Source organism: Canis lupus, chromosome X (assembly GCF_003254725.2).
Source record: "Canis lupus dingo isolate Sandy chromosome X, ASM325472v2, whole genome shotgun sequence".
Classification (NCBI taxonomy): Eukaryota; Metazoa; Chordata; class Mammalia; order Carnivora; family Canidae; genus Canis; species Canis lupus.
This window is the reverse complement of record NC_064281.1, coordinates 17,903,637-17,926,977: the sequence shown is the minus strand read 5'-3', so window position 1 is coordinate 17,926,977 and position 23,341 is coordinate 17,903,637. Positions and strand designations below refer to the sequence as shown.

The 23,341-nt window shown below is 41.3% G+C and overlaps 1 protein-coding gene across 5 annotated transcripts in view; it reads right to left on the bottom strand.

Annotated features, from left to right (window-relative positions):
- The window catches only part of PHEX (phosphate regulating endopeptidase X-linked), a 209,739-nt gene that overhangs the window by 66,510 nt on the left and 119,888 nt on the right, over positions 1 to 23,341 (bottom strand). For all 5 annotated transcript variants that reach the window (XM_035711932.2, XM_049107511.1, XM_035711933.2 and 2 more), the window contains one exon: positions 2,263 to 2,340. In XM_035711932.2, coding sequence (XP_035567825.1) covers positions 2,263 to 2,340 — 78 coding nt within the window. The remainder of the gene's footprint in view (positions 1 to 2,262; positions 2,341 to 23,341) is intronic.

Here is a 23,341-nt window from a genome sequence, read left to right as displayed (position 1 = left end):
CTTCATTCTAACATGAGGAATCTGAGGCACAGAGAAGCTATATAACCTACACTAGGTCACACAGCCAGAAAATGGCAGCCTAAGGATTTAACTCCAGGCGCCTTGATCCCAGGGTCCGTGTTCAGAACCACAACACCAAAATGCCTCTCACACCTTCTCATCTGCATCCTTGACTTGGAATAGTTGCCAGGCTCATCCAGGCTCCCCTTCCAAGACATTCTGTGCTGGTGATGCTCTTCTCAGCAGCAACGGTGCTCATAGTGATCTACAAAGTTAACAACTACCACTCACAGGGAACCTACTTATGTGCCTGAACATTATGCTAGGTGCTTTTACATTTACATACTATCATTTAATCCTCCCTGACAATACCGAGACTTGCTTATTATTATTTCTAGCACCCAGTGTTTGGGAAGGTCTTTGAAGACTTGACTACAACTCAACCTGTGAGCTGGACCTGAGCAACTAGAGGCCCCCCACCCCCTCTCCTGGGAATGCAGGTTCTACTTGCCTTTCTCGATCCCAGGGGCTGCCCCAAGGACACAGCCCTGAGACAGGGATGTGGTGTTGAGCACACCTGCATGGTATACATGACAGAATTTAGTTATGGCCTCTATACAAACTTTTAAAATCTGGTAGGCAGGTGCAAGGAGGGATCCACTCATCTTGCTGACTTTGTATGTAAGTTCCCTTGGCTTATGAAACCCACCACCTACCACCCCAGAGTGGTCTGCTCCTTTCTCCAGTCTCTCCCTGCTCTCTAAGTACAGGGAATGGTTCCAGATTACCCCCAGGGAGCTCCTGAGGAGCTTCTAAACCAACACCCAACAACCCAAGGGAAGCAACTAATCGTGCACAAGATCAGACAACTAGTAAGTGGAAGAGGAAGAAGCACTCTAAGGCCTGTGTTCTTAACTGCTTGACAATATGGCTTCCCCTCCCCTTTTCTCCCCTTCGGACCAGCTCTGGGAAAGCAGCCCCCACCAACTCTTCAAACTCACTGCTCTTCCTCCTAGGTAGGTACCTGACAAGGACCTTGCAGAACCCCTTCTCTGATTACAGGGAGAACTTTCTGGGCTCAGATTTCAGTGCTGGCTCTGGCACTCTGCAGGACACTGAGGAAATCACTTAACATCCTTGAGTCTCTACATCCTTTTCTGAAAAATGGGGATAACCACCATTTACTTCAGAGGATTACTGTGGGGCTTACAATATAATATACTTAATGTGTCAAGTGTGTCGATATATTTTTGGGGTTTTTTTTTCGATATTTTTAATAATCATAATAATACTGAGATTTTTCAGCATCGAAACATACAAGATGGGTTAAAGCAAAATTATTTTCCCTACAGAACAACTGGAGCAATACTTTGGAAGGCTGTATCTTGGAGCCTCATGGAGAAACTCTGTAATTAAAGCTTTCTCTCTCTTTTGAATAACATTATAAAACTCTAATGTTCGTCTACAAAGCTAGGACTGCTTTTAGATGTGTGACTTGTCAAACCACAATTTTAGGAAAGACCTACACCTCAGAACTTTCCTTATTAAACTCTAAGAAACCACTTTTTCAAAAAAAAATGTAGTGAATGGTAAAAACAGGAGGTTCTGTGAGGAAGAAAAGTTTTTTATTAGAACTATTTGTAGGAAAGGAAGTAACAGTGGCTGTGATTAGAAAGGCCTATAATTAATGTATCTACTGAAAAATACATGCCCCCAAATATTAGAATACAAAAGAATTATTGCTATTCCTCCATCAGTAACTTACTGCAAATATACAGTCCAACTCACAATAAATTATAGACTCATATGTATGTGCATTTAATCTGCCAAAACACTCATAAAGTTAAATGAAGTTAACTCCCAGCAGGCAGATTTATTACTAGTCATTTAATATGAATGAAGCACATAAAGAATGTGTAACAACAAACATCATGCGTTTTACATTAGAACATGCCCACTAATTGTAAAGTACTCAGTTTGCTTAATTCTTTCCTTTATGATTAAATCACACCAAATGTAGGTCCATTTGCTTTATGGCACCCACTCAGCTATGCCTTCTTTCTGACACTTCCTTTATTTTGAATCTTCTCTAAATCTTGTGATACGCCTGGCATACTGAGGCTCCTATCTAGCCAAGGGATGAATCAAAAGTTGCTGCTTTCTGGCACTACCTGGTTTAAGTGCTTGCACTTGGGCTAGTTGAAAGACACGAGGCCAGTAAAAGTTGCCAAAAACCAAAAATACAGTATATTTAGCACTTACTGCTTTGAGGTCTTCATTAACATAAGTATCATTCATTATGAACTCAGGATAGCCAACTTTTGCCAAAACAGCTCTTGCCTATAAAAAGGAAAGAGAAAAACGACGTCAGTACTTGTATCGTTAATAATCACACAACATAGGACACAATGCTCATCTGAAAACTCTCTTTACAGAGTGCCTAGTATATGCAACCCACTGTGAAAAAAAAAAACACAAATTTTTTTTTAATTTAGTCCCTGCCCTCAATATATTTACAATACAGTGAGTGTAGCAAACAATATACAGTAAAAATAAACAAAAGAAAATGTTTCAAAAGAAAGACGATATGGTTATCAAATTCCACCGCAGAGACTAATTCCTCATGAGAAAAATATTTAACATAAGTGACCAAACGGAGTCTTAGAGGATGGCTGGGATTTCCACACGCAGAGGTGAGAGGAAGGACGTTGCAGGGGAGCACAAGTGCAAAACCAGGGAGCAGCAAATGAAGGTCATGGCCCAGGGAGGGTAGTAGCTTGCTGTAGCTGCGCTAGAAATTCTAGCATGAGGAAGGGAGAGCAGAGAACAACATAGGAAAACTGGTTTGGGCCAGTTCCTAGGGAATTCCTGAATGCCACGCGGAGAGTCTGTATTTTATTTTACAGAGAGGAGAGAATGAAATGTCTTTAGCACAAGTGAAATGAGATGAGTCACCCTTCAGCAAGATTATCATATAACCTTGAGAATGATGGCCAGAATGCCAGAAAGATTGGAAGTAGGGGGTCCAGACAAACTTAGATGTGCCATAACCATCCTTTTGACAGACTGATGACTCCCTGTGTTCTGTAGCACAAAGGGAATGGAGGGGTACACGGGAGCTTAGCTTGCATAGCAGGGCCTGGCCAACTATGGCTCCTGAGCCAAATCTACTGTCCCCTCTCTTCCCCACCCCACCTCCGTTTCTGTAACATTCGTACTGGAACACAGCCAAGACCACTCAGTTGCAGGTCATCTATGGCTGCTTTTGCACCACAATGGCAGAGTTAAGGAGTGGGAACCGAAACCCTGTGGCCCCAAAACCTCCAACAATTACTATCCGGCCCTTTACAGAAAACGTGTGCTAACTCTTGCTCTAGAGCAACTTCATGGTTCCATATGAAAAAGAGTCTCTTTCCTCTCCCCAGATTCTGGGTTTCATAAAAACAAAAGAGTGGCTTACTCAAAGAATAAGTGCATGGTAGGGAGGATCTGCCTACCCCCACCCACCTCACAAGCCAGGATCCCCTTTATTGCTTCTGTACAGCCTTCCCCAGCATCTAATGTTCTTTTTCTTTTCTAATGGCCGGTGCTTGAGACTCTTAGAAGGCCTGCTCTAGGGTTACTGGAGCCCCTTGCTGGCACAAAATAGTTCCTGGGTGTTTGCCTTCGATCCCATCCCCACCCCTACCCATACCAGCAGCCTTCAGCCAATGACCCACTGCAGCAGAGTCGGAAAACTCCCCTCCTCGGCCTCAATTAAGGACAAACTATGAGGTCTACTTTGCACTCCAGAATTCCCCTGACTGCTCTTGTCTATGGCTTCCCCAGAACTCTCACCCTCGCCTGTCTCTTACCCTTCCCTGGCTGGCCTCCCCTGTTCCCTGCCTGGGCTCTCTTGGGAACACTTGCTGAACAAATCCTAAGCAACCTGCACACACATCCTCACCTCCAGCTTGGCCTTCAGGAAGCCCCAACAGAAGACACCCAGGCAACCCCAAACACATCAGTTTTATTCCAGCACAGCAAAACCAGGGACCTGCTCTTGGTAACGAGTTTTTTCCTTTAGACCCTTTCAATTTTCCTCACCCAATAAATAAATAGAACAAGCTAGTGCATTTTCCTTATCTTCGTTGAGATAATGCAAATATTAAGTATCAGCATAAACCTGAAACTCAAGACTCAGAGAGGATTTTACAAGTGCCGTAGGACACAGTCATAATGGGTTTTGCTGTTCCAGACTCAAATATAGCACAGATCAAATTCTGCCTTCAAAACCCTGCAAGTTACAGTGAAAGCCTGATGTGACCTAGATAACAGATAACTAGCACTTAGGACTCTCCCCCAACACCTGAATACCTCCTAAGTCTCTAAGTTACCTTGTTTCAAGACTGATGTATCATTTCCCTTATTGTACTTAATTCCTCGTCATATTTTATGAGCTAACCCAAGTCACCCGCATAACACAGAGCAAATAAAGAGCTCCAGATAGTTACCCCCCAAACGAAGAAATATATAAGCTGAGTCATCCCCAGTTGTTTTCTGAACACCGGCCTTTCTGGAGCATTCTGATGAATTATGCATTGTTTTTCAAACCTCACGCTCTGGGACCCCCACTGCACGATGGAACTTCACAGAATGTATTACCTTCTACACTGTACATACAGGTCACTGAATCCTCTTTTATTATTTATTTAGCCATACCATGACTTGAAGAGAGCCAGAAGAGAGATACAAAGAAGCCCTAATTCATCTCCCAAGGACACATGGATAGGATAAGGTAATAATACTAGTAGCAACACTGCCAACGTCAAACAGTGCTCCTCTTCCCCAAATGTGCCCTGTACATATGCCTCCATTCAAACTCAAGTGGTCCTTCTGTCAGACGGTCTGTTGTCAATTCCACATCATCCCACCCCACGCCATTCTACATTCTTCCCTGAAGAAGCTTCAGAATGCCATCTCCAGAAATCCCCAGGGGCCTGGCTCCAGGTCTGAATCTGTCAATGAGAAGCACTCACAGGAGACTGGAGAGGGAGAAGAGGAGACACCATTTATTCGCTTGCCATTGGCAGCTACAGGCAGACACAGAGGCATCTGCAGACAGCAGACCGAGCTGCCAGCAGCTGCCAGGCAGTCTTCTGAGAAGATCCCTTTTGTATGCGGGCAGCAGTTCACGGGGGGGGGGGGGGGGGGGGGGGGGGGTGCCCTTCATTCTCCCGCCCTCCCAATGATTGCATAAACCTCTGATTCCCCGTATTAAATGTCTTCCTACTTGATACACTTAGAAGGGCATTCACTTACCTGCATGAACTCTAATGCACCCTTTAAGGCAGATAGTGATTGCATCACTTTTTAACTTCTCATGAACGAAATGAGAGAAGCACCAAGAGTTTGGTGGCTTGTTGAAGGGTAAAAGAATTGGTGAGACAGGCCTGGAATTAATTACCCCATGGGCTGGTTACAGGGACAAGAAGGAAAGGCAAGTCCCACGGCAAATACTGAGAGAAGAGTGGCATCAACAGGTAACAGACTGCATACTATGTTCTGCAAGAAATATTTCCTAGGCTGCTTGTGGCTGATTAAGAACTCCAGAGTTTTCTGTAACCGCTGCATGCATCTCCATCTCTTATTCACACAAACTTCAGGAAAGGGACTGCACATGACAACCAAACCTCCTTCCTCAAGGGAAGAGGCTCGAGCCACTGCTGATCTTCATTACCTCTGTGACCTTGGGCGAAGTACTTACTTTTCTGAAGCAAATACTGCCTACCGTCTACTCAGGATCCATCCTCCTTTCTTTCTCTTTAGTATCAGACTCCAATTCTGCTCAGGGTGACAATGGAGCAAATGAAAAAGCTGCATCACCCAGCTTCCTTTCCAGCTAGGACTGGCGATGGAAGGAGTCTGGCCAATGGCATATAAGAAACTCCCTGTTCCACTTCCAGGAATCCATGTTTTAGAAAGGACATATTTGGCTGGCATATGCTTTCTGCCCTTAGTCCAGGGCTTCTCAATCTCTGCACTGTGGACATTCTGGACAAGGTAACTGTTGTGGGAAGTGTTCTGTAGACTGTAGGCTGTTGAGTGGCATCTTTGGTTTCTTCTACACACCAGTTGCCAGAAAAACACTCAAGCCCAAGTCTGGACAACCAAAATTGTCTCCAGTTATTTCCACATGGCCCCCAAGGGCCAAAGTGCCCCAAAGCAAGAACTACTTTAGCTTTTCCTCTTCTTCTCTCCTATAATGCTGACTCAATGCCAGAGGTAGAGCAGGCACCTTGTACCCACAAGGCACCAAACGAGAAATAAATCTCCATGCTAAAGATGCAGGAATGAGGAGCTGATGGCATGTGGAGCCCCTCGTATCAGCCCTGAACTGCCTCCCTTTCCCCTCCATGACAGGAGGAAAGCAAACCCCTTACTGAAGGCATTATATATCATGTTTTCCATTAGCTGTAGCTGAATGTAATTCTAATATAGCATCCTTTTTCATCAGATGCAGTCTGAGAAAAATATAGTACCTAGTTTAGAGGGTCGTGTGAGGATTCAGAATGACATAGGGATTCAGAATGACACAGCATGTAACGCACTTTCTTATGCCTGATGAGAATATGATGAAGAAATGCTGACTGCAGACTACACAGAGAAAGTAGAAACATGACTACTTCTTCCAAGGATTTGGAGTTACTGTCACGTGCCTGTGTAGAGGGTCTTTTAAGTAAGTTCAGGCCAGATTACACCCTTAACCAAATGCCTAAAACTCCCTTGTGGAAGAATGTTACTCTTTGGGGCCACACAAAGTGATGAGAGAGAAGGGCTGCTGAAGCAACCCTGTGATCAATGTGGAGACAGATGTTCCCATGAGATTCTTGGGGCATGGTGGAAGACTGCCCAAGCAAAGCCCAACTCTAAGCATGAGCCAGGAGAACCCAGGCTATTCACCCCTCCAAAAAGGTCCAAGGACTCTTTAAAGGACCACTATTTGCAAACCTCAGAAAATGGACACAAGAACCACTGTAAAAGCTAATTCTAGAAAAGATCAAAGAAAAAGGCCACCTTTCGTATTTGTCATATTGGTTTCTGCCTTCCCTTCCTTTCTTTTTCCTGTATCTACTCCTCCCAACACCTAGCAGGCGCTGGGGGTGTTCATACCACTTGTTCCCTGATCATACCCAAGGTGCCTTTTCCTAGCAATACACTGGCTCCAAAGTCATCTCCCCCTTCCCTCTTCATCCATCAAAACCATTATTCCCTCAAGGCAGCTAATCCATTAGCTGTCACTTGGGCCTTAAGCTAATTTATAATAAAATGTGAGTGACTAATAGCAATCTAATGTATTAACCTTGCAGAAATATCTGTATTTAAAAGAGTAGTTCATTAACCAAAGGGATAAATCCAATTATAAAGGAGGTCTTTATAGCTGAGAGAACCTTCTTTCTGCTATTACTCAAATTAAGCCAATGGCCTATTACATGTAATCACCATTGTGTTCCCCACATGCAACACAATGGCAGGCACATAGCAAGTGATCGATGCTCAATAAATATTGATCCATATAATGAATAAGGTGGTTGATAAACCCACTCTGACCAATGTCAATAAATTATTAGAAAATATGAAAGGTTACAGGTTAACACATGACCAAGAACATCATTTAATGCTGCTAATATCAAGGCACATTTCCATATTAATGAATCTTACCATCAATGAAAAAAAGTGGAGGATAAAAGAGACTTTGTGAGAACCTAGGAAACTTTCTAGAAAATGGACCAATGTTTAAAATCTATTGGAATTGGGGTGTCTGGGTGGCTCAGTTGGTTAAGCATCTGCCTTTGGCTTAGGTCATGATCCTAGGGTCCTGGGATCAAGCCCTGAGGCAGACTCCTTGCTCAGCAGGGAGTCTGCTTCTCCTTCTCCCTCTGCCTCTTGTTCCCTCTGCTTGTACTCTCTGTGTGCTCTCTCTCAAACAAATAAAATCTTTTTTAAAATACTATAAAATCCATTGGAATTGATTTGATAACCAAAATTGTTTTAATATAAGGTATTCCAATCAATTAACAAATACTTATTGAGAAAGCACTTCTAAGCTCAGGATTTTCCTTAGCTAAAGGAACATAAAAATATATAAAGTGTATTTTAAATACTTGGTCCACAGTCTCACTTTGTATAAAGTAAACTGAGGAAAAACATTATATGATAACTTGCCATTACTGCTAGTAGAAACTAACAGCAGTGCCTTAATTTTCTGAATCTCTGTTTTCTCATCTGTAAAATGTGGATACGTTTACTTCTAATACAAATACAATGAAAGAGAGAGTTGACAGACATATTTTAATAATTAAAGAACCAGGAAAGGAAAAGTTGGTTGCATCACCTAGATCAAGGGTGAGCAAACTTTCTCTGTAAATGACCACATAGTAAATATTCTCAGCTTTGCCAGCCATATGGTCTTTAATGCAACTACCCAACTCTGCTGTTGTAACCCAACTCTGCTGTTGTACCTAGGAAAGCAGCTGTAGATAACATAAATGAATGGCTGTGTCTGTGTTCCAATCCGACTTTACTATGACACTAAAATTTGAATCTCATATAACTTTTACATATCATGATATATTCTTTTTTATTTCTTTAAACCATTTAAAACTGATAAACCCACTCTTAGCTTGTGGGCCATACAAAAATAAGCAGCATGTGAAATACAGCCCAAAAGCCATACGTAGTTTGCTAGGCTGATGTAGATAATTCATTGAGAATGGGTTGTTCATTGAGTTGCCTCAATTGGTGGCACAAGGCCTAATACACAGTAAGTGTTCAACAATGCTTGCCAAATTGATTGATTCATGCTGAATGATGCAGGGGAGTGAGCATGTATGCGCATGTGCAAGCATTTTTAGCTGCTTTTTGGTTTGGTTTTGTTCTAACACTAACATATACATACAACAAATCTTAATTGCTTAGGAGTTTATTCCCTGCCCTAAAGTCTTAAGGCTAGAGCTCTAAAAAATTACAATTAATTCTATAGAGACAACAGAGAGTTCATAAAGTGAGAATTATTACATTGAAAGAGAGAGAATAACTACCACAAATGAACTCAGAAAACAAGGAGCAGGGCAGCCTGGGTGGCTTAGCGGTTTAGCGCTGCCTTCAGCCCAGGGTGTGATCCTGGAGACCCAGGATCAAGTCCTGCGTCGGGCTCCCTGTGTGGAGCCTGCTTCTCCCTCTGCCTGTGTCTGTGCCTCTCTCTCTCTTTCTGTGTGTCTCTCGTGAATAAATAAGTAAAATCTTAAAAAAAAGAACAAAAAGAAAAAAGGAAACAAGGAGCTTCAGAAATTTAAAACACAATGTGACTTCAACACTCAAGTCACCCCTCCTTCTCAGAATCTTCCACAAGGTACACTACGACTTGATAGTGCTGGTGGGAAGCAGGGAACCAAACATAATTTTCCCTTATTTGGCTGTGGCAGTGAAACAGCATCTAATTTTGACACAGATGACCAAACTGATTTGAAGTCTGGTTATGATGACGGCTTTATTCCTGAATTTTCAAAGCCACTTAGTCTTAAACTGATTGGCAGAAAGCAAGATGGAAAGCTCATTTGTTTTAATCCCCCAGTGACTTGGCTGTTTAGGAGAGTCAGGTAAATTCTCAAATGTCTTGCATGTATTACATCAAAGGAATCACTTTAATCACTTAATTAAACAGCTTTGTGTTTCTGCTACCTAGTTAAGTCTCTTAGCATATTTTTTCTTTTTTATTATTTAACCAACATAAGAAAAAAAGAAAACTGATGATCAATTGCCCTTCTACAAACAATTTATAGCATGACTTTCTTAAGCTTGCAATGGCTTTGAAAGCTTCAGTCAGGCTTCATCACACTGAGGCCTCATTTTCTCTGATGAGTTCTGTAATAACTATTAAACATCAATCCAAATTCTGAGCTTTAAGCATCTGAAAGTTCAGGAGACTGTACATGAATTACACTATCCTTCAAAACAATGGCAGTTTTCATAATACCAAACAAATGATTGACTAGTGTAGATGCCTTGGCTGGAGATACGATCCTAAGCAGAGCTGATGGTATTGATGAAAATTAGCCTGGGGAACAGGCTTTAATATCCTCTAGGGCTATCTGGATCCCACAAATAATAACAATGCATTTATCTGAAAAATCAAATTTTATCTTCTCAGTAAGAATGGCACTGATTTATTACAAGTCATGGAAAACTTTAATTCTGCAAATTGCTTTTGGGTGTGGTTCACAGGCTCATGCATCATGCTGGTGTGGAGGATGAATTAAGCGCCCCCATGAATCAGAGGGCTTTATGAGTGTAAGTCACAGTTGTGATTTTACAAGAGCTGGAAGACAGGAATGCTCAGATTTCAGCTCTTCCATCCTAAATCCTGCCTGAGTAATGTCCTAGTATAGCAGACAATCCCCATTTCTCGCCAAACACGGACAACATTCTAGGCAGCATTCCAAATCACAAACCAGCTCCATCCATCCCTCTTCTTTTCTTGACAACACCAACTCCATGTATCTTGGAGGTGGGCAGTTTTTCCAGTCTGAAAAAAGGAAACTACACAGGCATGGGTAAGCTGTAATTTAGCCAAACTGGCACTAAATATTTCCCCGGTGTCTTTGGGATGGTCCTCTCACTTGGATGAGCACCACACGCAACAGAGTTAAAGAAAGAAACCAAAAAAAAAAAGAAAGAAAAGAAAGAAACCAACATTTGGGTTTTCTTAGTAAATAAATGGAGCAGGGAACAGCAACAGAGTTAAGAACCCAAAACCATCCTATCATTAATCCATACAACAACATCTCCCCCTCAGGGTAGGTAGGTGCAATAGTGCCTTAAAAACAGACTCAAGTCTCATGTACTCCTTTTAAAAGAAACAGTCCACAAAACTAAAAGACAACCTACAGAATGGGAGAAGATATTTGCAAATGACATATCAGATAAAGGGCTAGTATCCAAGATCTATAAAGAACTTATTAAACTCAACAGCGAAGAAACAAACAATCCAATCATGAAATGGGCAAAAGACATGAATAGAAATCTCACAGAGGAAGACATGGACATGGCCAACAAGCACATGAGAAAATGCTCCACATCACTGGCCATCAGGGAAATACAAATCAAAACCACAATGAGATACCACCTCACACCAGTGAGAATGGGGAAAATGGACAAGACAGGAAGCAACACATGTTGGAGAGGATGTGGAGAAAGGGGAACCCTCTTGCACTGTTGGTGGGAATGTGAACTGGGGCAGCCACTCTGGAAAACTGTGTGGAGGCTCCTCAAAGAGTTAAAAATAGATCTGCCCTACGACCCAGCAATTGCACTGCTGGGGATTTACCCCAAAGATACAGATGCAGTGAAACACCGGGACACCTGCACCCCAATGTTTCTAGCAGCAATGTCCACAGTAGCCAAACTGTGGAAGGAGCCTCGGTGTCCATGGAAAGATGAATGGATAAAGAAGATGTGGTCTATGTATACAATGGAATATTCCTCAGCCATTAGAAACGACAAATACCCACCATTTGCTTCGATGTGGATGGAACTGGAGGGTATGATGCTGAGTGAAATAAGTCAATCAGAGAAGGACAAACATTATATGGTCTCATTCATTTGGGGAATATAAAAATTAGTGAAAGGGAATAAAGGGAAAGGAGAGAAAATGAGTGAAAATATCAGTGAGGGTGACAAAACATGAGAGACACCTAACTCTGGGAAACGAACAAGGGGTAGTGGAAGGGGAAGTGGGCGGGGGGTTGGGGTGACTGGGTGATGGGCAATGAGGGGAGCACTTGGTGGGATGAGCACTGGGTGTTATGCTATATGTTGGCAAATTGAACTCTAATAAAAAAATTTTTTAAATAAATAAATAAAACTGAATAGGAGAGTAACTAGATCATATAATTTAAAAAAATCAATGTCTTTCTGTACTTTCAATCACATATAGTAAGATGCTCAAAAACTTTTTATAAATAGAACAGCTGCTAGATCTTCTCAAAGGAATATCCTAAGTCTCAATTAGCTAAATCCATTTGCCAAGATGATAAAAGCCCAAGAGCTGGAATAATCGTATATTGTAGTTAGGCTTTTATATGGGCTAAAGTAAATGAGATTTTTCTCTGTCTCTCTCATACAGGGCTCTACATCAGGTCGGCAAACTAGAGCCCACAGGCCAAAAGCAGTCCACCACCTGTTTTTGTAAATAGTTTAACTGGAACCCAGTGAAGGGGCCCAGAATATGCCACCAAGTCCTAAGAATTATTTTGAACTGAAGGCATTTGAGACTCAACAGATAGAAGAGGCTTTCTCTGCACGTCCCTTACTTGCCTAAAAGCAGAGCCATCTAAAAGAATTCCATGGTCATAAATCCCCTTCAATGGAGGCTTCCTATACCAGAGGAATGACTCCCCTAACCAGAGATAAGAAATCACATAAATAGACCTTACTAAAACAAACTTTACTTTCCATTAGTTTCCCCCATATATTTCTCAGTCATTTCCTATCATTTACTGTTCCTTGAAATCCTAACCCACTCCCCTTGTTCAGATGGTATATAAGCCCTAAATTGTCAATGGCGTTTTGAACTACATTTTGAGCTACACTTTCTGTAAGCTCCCAGCTACTTAAGGGAATAAACTTTGTCTTTTTTTCTTGCTGACCTGCCTTTTGTTAGTTTAATTCTCAGGCCCCCAAATACTGGGCCCCAAAGGGTAGAGGAAAAGTTCCTCCTCTACAACAGCTGAGCTTATTTATTTGTCTCTGTCCACTGCCATGCTGTACCTGCGGAGCCGAATAACCACAAAAGAGACTGCAGGGCCTGCAGAGCCTAAAATACTTCCCATTTGACTTGTGGCTGTAGTAGTTTGCCAACACCTCTTCAAGATAACAGGTTCCCAGATTTTTCAAAACAGTAAAGACAGTAAGGGAAAATAAGGGACAAAGTGTTAGTTTTGGACAGTTTCATCACGATATAAACATGTGACTCAACTTATAATGCTTCATCTTTTGTTCAGGTAGATGCTTGAATTTCAAAACAGAGCCAGCATAAAAAATATTAACCCAAAGCAGGAGCTAATATCATGGAAAAACCGAAGAAAAATGCAAATAAATTATTAAAAATTATTTTCAAATGTCAAGATCAAGGGACTTAGAAATGCACATGTAACATCTAGTCCCTAACACCTGAACATTTCTCGGGTAAATTTAATCAGCTATTTAATCCTCCTTCAATTGTTGAATTATTTATTTAAATGGGAGGCAAACTGCAGATTAACTTAAATAAACATATCCTATTCTTTCATCAACAGTTCAACTGAGGGGGAATTTGTGGTCATTCTTTCCATTAAGGTTTGCCTTGGACATAAACCATTTTTCACCAGAGTAAAAAACTTTTCAAGCACCTCCCTCATAATGTGGGAGCAAAGATCAAATGAGATAACCTTAAGGAACAATTAAATTAGACCAATGTGAATTGTCATGTAGTTTTTCTATAAGAGGGGGATGCTATAGGGCCAATGTCCATACATATGGCTCATTCCCTCAACACTGCAGCCCTGCAACACGGCTTCTTACAAGGCTGGGTCCTTGGACCGGCAGCAGCAGCAGCAGAACTTGGCAGCCTGTTACAAATACAAATTCATGGACCCACCTCAGACCTACTAAGTCACAATATTTCTGGGTTGCAACCAGGAATCAGTGCGACCAGAAGGCAGGGTTTCTCAACCTGGGCACCAATGACATTTGGGCCAAACTATTCTCATTTGTGGGGTCCTGTCCTGTGTGGGATGTTTAGCAGCATCCCTGCTCTCAATCTAGTAGATATCAGTAACTCTCCCCACCTCCACTTCGTAGTTATGACCATAGATGTCCCCAGACCTTGACAAGCGTTCCCTGGGGGTACAATATCACCCTGGGTTAAGAACCAGTGTGGTAGGGGACTCTCTCAAGTTCGTGCTAGACTGCTAGATGCCCTAGATTGTGGTACTTACCAAGGCTTCCAGACCCACCTCTGAGAACCCCTGACATTGTATTATCCATCCAGTCCTTCAGGATTCCTTAGGCATCTCCCTAGTGGTCACCACTATCATGCTCACGGCAGTACTTTATGAAGAAAACACCATGATCTTTCCCAACGATTTCTGAACATGCCTCAGGCACTTGCAGTTCTACCTAATTTCCGGCCAGTGCCACCTAAATCCCCAGATAACAAGGGCAGACAATTAACCGGCCACTGGAAAATGCTTTGCACCTCCAAGTCAGGATACGAATATACCCTCAAGATCTCAGAGATGTTTAGATTAAAAGTTCTAATAACTTTTCTCTCAGTAACTTGGCAAAAATCTATTTTAAGTACTTCGAAGCATCTAAAAAGCCACGTTAATACAATTACAGTTCACTGAAAAATTAGCATGCAATTTCAGCTTGAAAGCTAAAATCAGTCATAGCAGGGTAATATTCCATTTAATTATAAAGATTAATTCAACCTTCATTTATTTGTGCATGTGTTTGGTCTTTTCATTTTTCAAAGAACACCCAAGATTCAAATGCCATCTGGCAGAGCTGCTGCACAATCGTCAGTAGCATCTATTAGACTCGTGGATTTCGCTGCAAAGCAGGACTGATGAAAGGACAAGGGGAGGGAGAGAGAAGAGGGAGGTGGAAGCAGTAGACACTCGATTTAAAAATGAGTGTTGGGATCCCCAGGGGGCCCGGCGGTTTAGCGCCACCTTCAGCCCAGGGCCTGATCCTGGAGTCCCAGGATCGAGTCCCACGTCGGGCTCCCTGCATGGAGCCTGCTTCTCCCTCTGTCTGTGTCTCTGCCTCTCTCTCTCTCTCTCTCTCTCTATCTCTCTCTCTGTATGTGTGTGTGTGTGTGTCTCTCATGAATAAATAAATAAAATATTTTTTAAAAAAATGAGGGTTTTCACCACTCTGACAGGACTGCCTCACCCCACTCTCTTTTGTTACCCGCCATGCTACCTGCACAAACGGTCCCCAATAACAAGTCCTGCTATCCCTACTTTTTGTATTTTCTGTAACAGCCAGGTGAAGATTCAAGCAGTGCTGTGAATAACAGCACAAACTCCCATTATGACATCCACTGTGTTTTTCAAAATGTATGTTACGACTGCCTTAAAATTTGGCCATAGTCCTATGGTGATTAAGACTGACCACGTTTTTCACCATAACATCCACTCAATAGCCAGTCTTTTATGGGATGATTAAAGTCGCTAAATAAGTGCTGTAGATTGGAAAACGCCTTTCTCCATTTTTACTGAGCTGTAACACACACAAAGTACACAAAGATTAGGTGGACAAATGAAAAACAAGTTTTAAGTGCACACACAGGCCTGTGTTAGCAGCTCCAAGACAAGATTTAAGACATTTATAAACACCCAGAAGGTTCCTTTGGGTGCCCTGTCTGTCAACAACCCCTAAACCCCTAAGATAACCACTCTTCTAACCTCATCTCCACAAATTAGCTTTGCCTGTTCTTGAGCTTCAAGAAAAGTGTCTGGCTTCCTTCACTCAACAGTACACCTGTGAAATTCATCCACATTGTTGTGTATAGCAGGAGCTGAGATACATAGTTTAACAAATTGCATCCCTGTCCTCAAGGAGTTCATGGTTGATCATATATGGAGAACAAAATGCAAAAGGGAGGGAGGGAGGGAGGGAGTGAGGAAAGGATGGATAGGAGGGAGAGAAGGATGGAAAAAGGGAGGGAAGAAAAAAACACTAGCAGAATGTAGAGGATGGGATGGGAAGGGATAGGGAGAGAAAACCTTGTGAAAAAAGGTCAACTTCAAAGAGGAGATCTCAGAGCCAAGATGAATTAGTAACAACAGAAATAACATTTTTAATAATAACAGAAGTAATGTTCTTTGCTGAACCCTTACTACGGACCAGGTACTGGGTTAAATGCTTCACTTCTTCATCAGATTTAAATTTTACCTCAACTCCACCAGGTAGGTACAAATCATCTCCATGTCACCACTCAGGGAGCTGAGGCTGAGAACGGTCTTGAAGGTCTCCCCAAGGTCCTCTCCTGAGGACATTTCAGAGCCAAAACCAGTCTCTTAACCCAGATTGATTTAGTTCTCATCTGACTTCAAAAAGTCCATGTTTCCCCATCATAATCTTTTGAGGGATGAAAAATAATACTCTATTATATGAATACTATTCACTTTTATAAATCCAAATGAAATGGATAATGTGTAATGTACAGACCACCTCTGCACCAGTAACCATATTCAACACGCCCAGATAAATGGCCTTTTAAGTTATAAGAATGACAAGACACATGCAGACAGAGTTTAAGAAGTTTCTATCCCTTTCTGAAATTATAGCACTGAGCTTTTGGTTCTGGACACCAATGGAAATAACTTTCACTGAGAGCCCCTGACAGACCAAGAGTTGGCCAAGAGGGGAGGTCAAGACAGAAAAGGAAAGGCAAGAAAGCATTTATAGTCTAGAAATATCAGAGCATCTATTTTTTAGACCAGTCAAGGTAATGAGATAAAGATTTCACTAGTAGAAGGAAGGTTCCAGGGAATGGGGTCTCAGGGAGAGAAAGATATCAATCTCATGAAGGAGATCCCCTGGAAAACCAGCCTGAGAAATGGACTCTAGCATGAGCATTCCTGGCCCAAAAAATTCTGGCCTTTGTCTTCCCATTTGTAAAGAGAAGCAACATCTGTCCCTTAGGGATTTAAACACTGTCATAAAGGTAAATGAGAGCCAGTTTCATAAATGGAACCAATTAAACTTAAAGCTTTCCTAAAGCGAGGCACCTGGGTAGCTCAGGTGGTTAAGCTTCTGGCTCTCCATCTCAGCTCAGGTCTCGACATCAGGGTTGTGAGTTCAAGCCCCATGTTTGGCTCCACGCTGGGCATAGAGTCTCCACAAAAAAAAAAAAAAAAAAACAAAGACAAAAACAAAACTGCTATAACACTCAAACCTAACTAGCTTTGGGGTTAAAAATGAAAAATGCACCATTAGCAACAGACCAGGAATATTTGGACCTTACCCCAAAAGCCTATGGGATGGAACATGGGCCTTCTGAGCAGAGTACTTGGTTCCAAATTTGGGTTGCCCAAAACTCACAATTTTGTCCTGCATTGTCTGTTTGTGAGGATATATCATCAGCAACATGTAGCTTTCTGCTGCCAGCATAGCCAGAACTATGAGCATGACATATGTCAATGTGAACTGTGAGAGTCCACATCCCTTGTTGTTCTCTACCTCTCAGAAAGCCATAATAGCAGCCTCCATCCCCTCAGACCAGACTCCAGGGTAAGCGGTGGAAGACAGATAAAGGGAATGCAACCCAAATCTACCATAGTTGCTCTACCTCCACAGCTCAGCCATGCTTATTTATTCTGGGATGCCCATGGGTCACATTGTGGAACAAATCTTAGCTCTGTTTTGATCTACCTCTGAAAAGGCAGTCCAGGGAAGGAAATCAGAAAGGCCACCTATCCTCAAGGAAAAACAATGAGCCACAGCCAAGGGACAATGTGGGCTGTTTGTAAACAGCAGCCTAAATGTCATCATCAATTATTCATCATTGGACAAAGCAAATGAGTAACCTCTTATAAAACCACTTAATTCGTACTCAAGATTTGGCCCAACAAAAGAGGAAAGCAGCAAGGTGTTGCTCAAAAACTTGAGACTAAGAAAACTTCAAACCAGGTCGGCAAGCCATGGCCCACATGCCAAATTCTGACTGCTGTCTAGCTTTGTAAATAAAGTTTTATAGACACAGTCACATCCATCTGTCCATTTATTGTCTATGGCTGTATCATGCTACAAGAATAGACCTGACATGCACTACAAAGCCCCAAATGTTTGCTCTCTGGTCTTTTATATGGAAAGTTTGCCAACCCCTGCTCTATACTCTCAGTACTCAAAGTGTGGTCCATGGTCCAGGGGCATTGGCCTCACCTTGGAGCTTACTAGAAACACAGGATCTCAGGCTCCACTCCAAACTTACTAAAAATCTGCATTTTAACAAGGTCCCTAGGAGACTGGTGTGCACATTCAAGTTTGAGCAGTACTATTCTAAGAGGGCTCTGCTTCCCAAACTTGACTGCCTCATTATTTGTAATAACCAAGACATGGAAACAAAGTAAGTGTCTATTTATGGATGAATGGATAAAGAATTTGTGGTATATATATACACAGGGAGATATTATCAGACTTATAGTTACCATTAGCAAGGGGTGGAGGCAGGAGGAATTGGAGGAAGGTAGTCAAAAGGTACAAACTTCCAGCTATAAGATAAATAAGTACTAGGGATGTAATGTACAGCGTGCTGACTGTAGCTAACACTGTTGTATGATATGCAGGATAGTGGGATGCCTGGGTGGCTCAGTGGTTGAGCCTCTGCCATCAGCTCAGGGCGTGATCCCGGGGTCCTGGGATCGAGTCCTACATTGGGCTCCCTGCAAGGAGCCTGCTTCTCCCTCTGCCTGTGTCTCTGCCTCTCTCTCTGTGTGTGTCTCTCATGAATGAATGAGTAAATAAATAAATAAATAAATAAATAAACAGGAAAGCTGTTAAGACAGTAAATCCTAAGAGTTCTCATCATAAGCAAAGATTTTCTTTCTCTCTTTTTTTTAATTGTACCTATATGAGATAATGGATGTTAACTAAACTTATTGTGGTAATCATTTCCCAGTATGTGTAAGTTGAACCATTAGGCTATACACCTTCAACATATATACAGTGAGGTATGTCAACGATAGCTCAATTAAACTGGAAATTTAAAAAACCCTTGGCTGCTTATTGTGTTCACCTGGGGAGTTACTTTTTAACTACTGATGGCCTGGGTCTGAGGTGACCCAAGCCAGAAAGTTTGCAGGAGCTTCCAACATCTCACAAGGTCACCCCGCACAACTCTCAATGTCATTAGATGCTAAGAGGGGACACTCAAATAAGCAAGTAATGGTTAGGGAGGGAGGAAGACTTGGTAAGAGAGGAGGAGGAAAGAGACTTTTTCCTCTTCTATCCCATGGTTTCCTCATTTTAAAAATGTTCTCTCTGTCTTTTGAATGATTTTTAATGAAAATCAGAGGTTGCTTAGAACCAACCAGAGGACTTCACTAAAACACAACTTATTACAGATCTATACAAACTGCTTTGCCAAACTGTAGCTTGCATTTTCAAAAGCCTAGAAGAACTAGTCAAATTATTCCATAAACCTGCAAATTCATTTTTGTAACTAAACAGCACAATTAAACAAAGGCTCTGTTCTGTGGCCCCAAAGGACACAACTTCAGGATCATCCTCCACTTGACTCTGCTCTGGGACAGGTACATTCAGCTCATTAACTTAATCTTTACAAACTCCTGGGAGAAAACTCTCATTAGCCTACATGGTTACGTCAATGCTAGGAACACTAGAATATACCAAAGGCAAAAGATCAGCCCCCTTTACCTTAGGTCACCAAGGACATGGAGTGAAGCATGGCCCTTGCTAATACCAAGAATCTTTGGTTATGGAATACAGGAAGTCAGTGTAGGGGATGTCTATGCTGAAAATTAATTTTATTTACTAAGGAACTCAATGTCAAACTGAAAAAAATATTTGTCTATTAGGATGGGGTTGAGTTCCTTGAGATTTAGTCCAACTCTGGCCTCCAAAATCTAATAGGAACTTCTTATATCTATGAAGGAAGATCTCACAGACTGAGGCTGGGTCCTTTCTCCATCACAGTTCAATAACTAGATTACTCAAATTATTCTGTGAGTCAATATGTATATACTGGCCTGGAGCTAAGGAAAAGAAACCAGTCAATAATAAGAAACAAACCAACCAAACAGAAAAATAGCCAAAATAATAATAATAATAATAATAATAATAATAATAATGACACTCAGTGGTCAGGTGTTAAAGACAGAAGGTAAAAATAATTCCAAATTCTCTAATGTAAATAACGAGAAAAGAGAGGCAAAGGACACTGATTGCAGGTAGGTAGTTTCCAAATGTGGTTGCCAACAGCAGCTCATGCCTCTGTATGCTCACATTTCCCCCTCAAGCCAAGAGATGAAGTCTTCCTTCTGCCCTTGAATAGGAACTGGCCTTGTTCTCAGCCTTGACCAAGAGAAGAGATAGCAAAAGAAACCTGGGACTTTGGAGCCCAGATGTTAGAAAGACTGACAACTTTGGCTTCCTCCCTCTTGGACCTTTAGCCTCCCTTTAAGAGTATCATGCCACCCTGCTGGAGAAAAAAAGCCAGAGGAGGAACACTGAGGTGCTAGATATGAGTGAAGAAGCCACTTCAGATGGCCAGCCATAGCCAACATGTGAATACAACTGCATGAGACACTCCAGGTGATGCCAGGAGAAGAGCCATCCATTTCAGCTCCAGCCAATCCACAGAATCATGAGAAATAATAAGGTATCTTCCACTTGATGCCAGAAAGTTTTGGGGTGATATGGTACACAGCAATAGATAACCCAAACACGGAGCACTGCAGTAGGTAAGTCATTCTACCTGCATGAAGAAAGATAAAACCTGCTCTCTTCCCTCTGGCAACTGACAGATCCAGATTTAAAACAAATAGTACACAACTCCAAAATCTTCTATGAGGAATCAATCCTTCCATCAATTCATTTTCTTAAAAAAAAAAAGGAATTTTGTTCATTTGAAACACCAAGAATGATAATATTTAAAATCCAAATAACTTTTGTTTTGCAAAGTTATCAGAGCTTCTGTCCAAATACTTTGGTCATGCCATTTTTTTTCCTAACACTGCTTCCCCAGACGTTTCTAACCACCAATCTTTACCTTTTTTCCCCAGTTTTGTTCATCCTTTTTTCTCTTGGTGTTGGGTTGTTTCTCTGGCTCATAAGTGAGATTCTGTGAGAAGTGGATTTGCTGTCACGCCCTCAGACTGCTTTTACCCAGCTATGCTAGGGTCTAGAAAATGACAACTCAGAACACCAGGTTAAATACAATTTCTTTCTCTTCACCCATTTTCCACTATCTGCCTGTACGGTCCTTGGGTTATTAATGGAACTGACATTCCCGTACAACTGACTGAGCAGGACTAGCAGCCAGATAAGAAGGGAGCCGCTGACAGCAGCAGACGCCACCCCAGAGATAGCAGATAAGCAGATGCGTCACGGCTATTAGTTTCATCTTGGGCCAGAGAGGAGCATCACAAGATGTACACAAAGAACTTGAATATTCCTAATGAACTCTTTTCCCATTAAAGTAAAAATCAATATATCAAGATGGATTCTTTTTCACTATGTTGTACACATGAAACTAATGTAATATCGTGTGTCCAATATACTTCAATTCAAAAATACTAATTTAAAAAAGTTTTTTAAGTGATTCTTCTTTTATCAAATCAAATTAAACATACATTTCTAAGTAAATTCCTAACATACTCAATTTGTATTTGGACCAAAAAAGAATAAACACAGGCATTAAATTTCTCCCATTCATCTCCCAAGAATAAAAGTAACAAAGATTTCCCATAGTATTTAAAATGCAGCTCTATGCTTTGGGCCTCTGGAATTTCATTCTGAGGCTATCATGGCCTTTTCCCAACTGCTTTCAAAGTCCTACAACCAACCAATCCCTCAACCTAAAATAATAACTAATAAATTCTTAAAAACTAAATACTTTTACAGCACTGTATTCAAACTGTTACAGGTTGCTGATATTGTCAAAATCCTTAATTTTTAAATACTTACTACTCCTACTTTGGTCTTTTAATATAGTTCCGTTGTTCCACAATGCTCAAATCAGTTCTATTCCTTGACACTACCATAATTTTTTCATATATAACTAATATAAATATATACTTACTTATATTCTTGATGAACAGAGAATACAGTGATTAAGAAATTATCAAAACCACACAATAAGTATTACATGTATGTCCACTTACATGAGTTAGTGCCCCTTACAAATGATAATTCACATAAATTTCTAACTCCTATTTCTGCTGATGTGTTTATTACTGAAACTCAGTATTTCAAGTTAGTAAGGAGTCTTTCCTCCACCAAGACAAAAAAAAAATCAATATATTGCTCATTGGTAGAAGTACTAATTAAGGCAATGATTTATAATTGTTCAAAATAGTTTGTGGTTAAACAGAGCTTGAGCATTAAAGAAGATATCTTATCATGCCAGGAAGCAAAGACACTGTCAGAAACAGTGTTTCAGGAGTCACCTGAAAATTCCCTAACAGGAAAGCTTCAGGCTGGCCAGCATGGGACAATTTGTGCTAAAAAAGAAAAATGATTAAACAAATCAAATACATAAAACTCCCTGAGTTTATCACGATACTTAAAAAAAAAACAAAAACAAAACAAAAAACTGCTTTGGACTTCCTGGGAAGATGGCAGAGTAGGAGGAGACTAAGCTTACCTCATCCCACTGATACAACGAGATAACACCCACACCAGTGTAAATAACCCTGAAAATGACTAGCAGAATAGACTCTCCACAGCTAAATGTAGAGAAAAGGCCACACCAGAGACAAGAGGGATGGAGATGCCCTTGGGAACTAAACAGACCCATGGGACTGTCTGCAGGAAGAAGGGACAATGTGGCACAGAGAGAAGAGAGAAACATACCCTCACACAAGAAACTCCAGGCAAGGGAAACCCACATGGGGAAGACAAATCCCCAAAACACGTGAACCACAGTAATAGGGTTCACACAACACAACACACATACAAAACACCCCTACAGAGTCAGGCTCTGGTGAACAGGGAACATTGCACTGCAGGGCACTACAGCACCTCTTCTTCATAAGGCCACTACTTTCAAGAGCAGGAGACATAGCTGATTTTCCTAAAACATAAAAACAGAGAGTTTGACAAAACAAGGAGACAGAGGAATATGTCTTAATATTAATATGTCTTAAATGAAATAAAAGAACAAAAATCACACCAAGAGAGCTAAATGAAACCCCAATAAATAATATATATGCCTGATAGAGAATTTAAAGTAATGGTGATAAAGATACTTGACTTGAGAAAAAAGTGGAGGACCTCGTGAGACCCTCAATAAAGAGACAGAAAACATAAAAAAGAACCAATCAGAGATTAATTCAGTAACTAAAATAAAAAATATACTTAGGGGCACCTGGGTGGGTCAGTTGGTTAAATGTCTGCCTTTGGCTCAGGTCATGATCCCAGAGTCCTGGGACAGAGCCCTGCATTGGGCTCCCTGCTCCATGGGGAGCCTACTTCTCCCTCTCCCTTTGCTGTTCCCCTGGCTTGTGCTTTCTCTGTCAAATAGGTAAATAAAATCTTTAAAAATATACATACTAGATAGAATAAATAG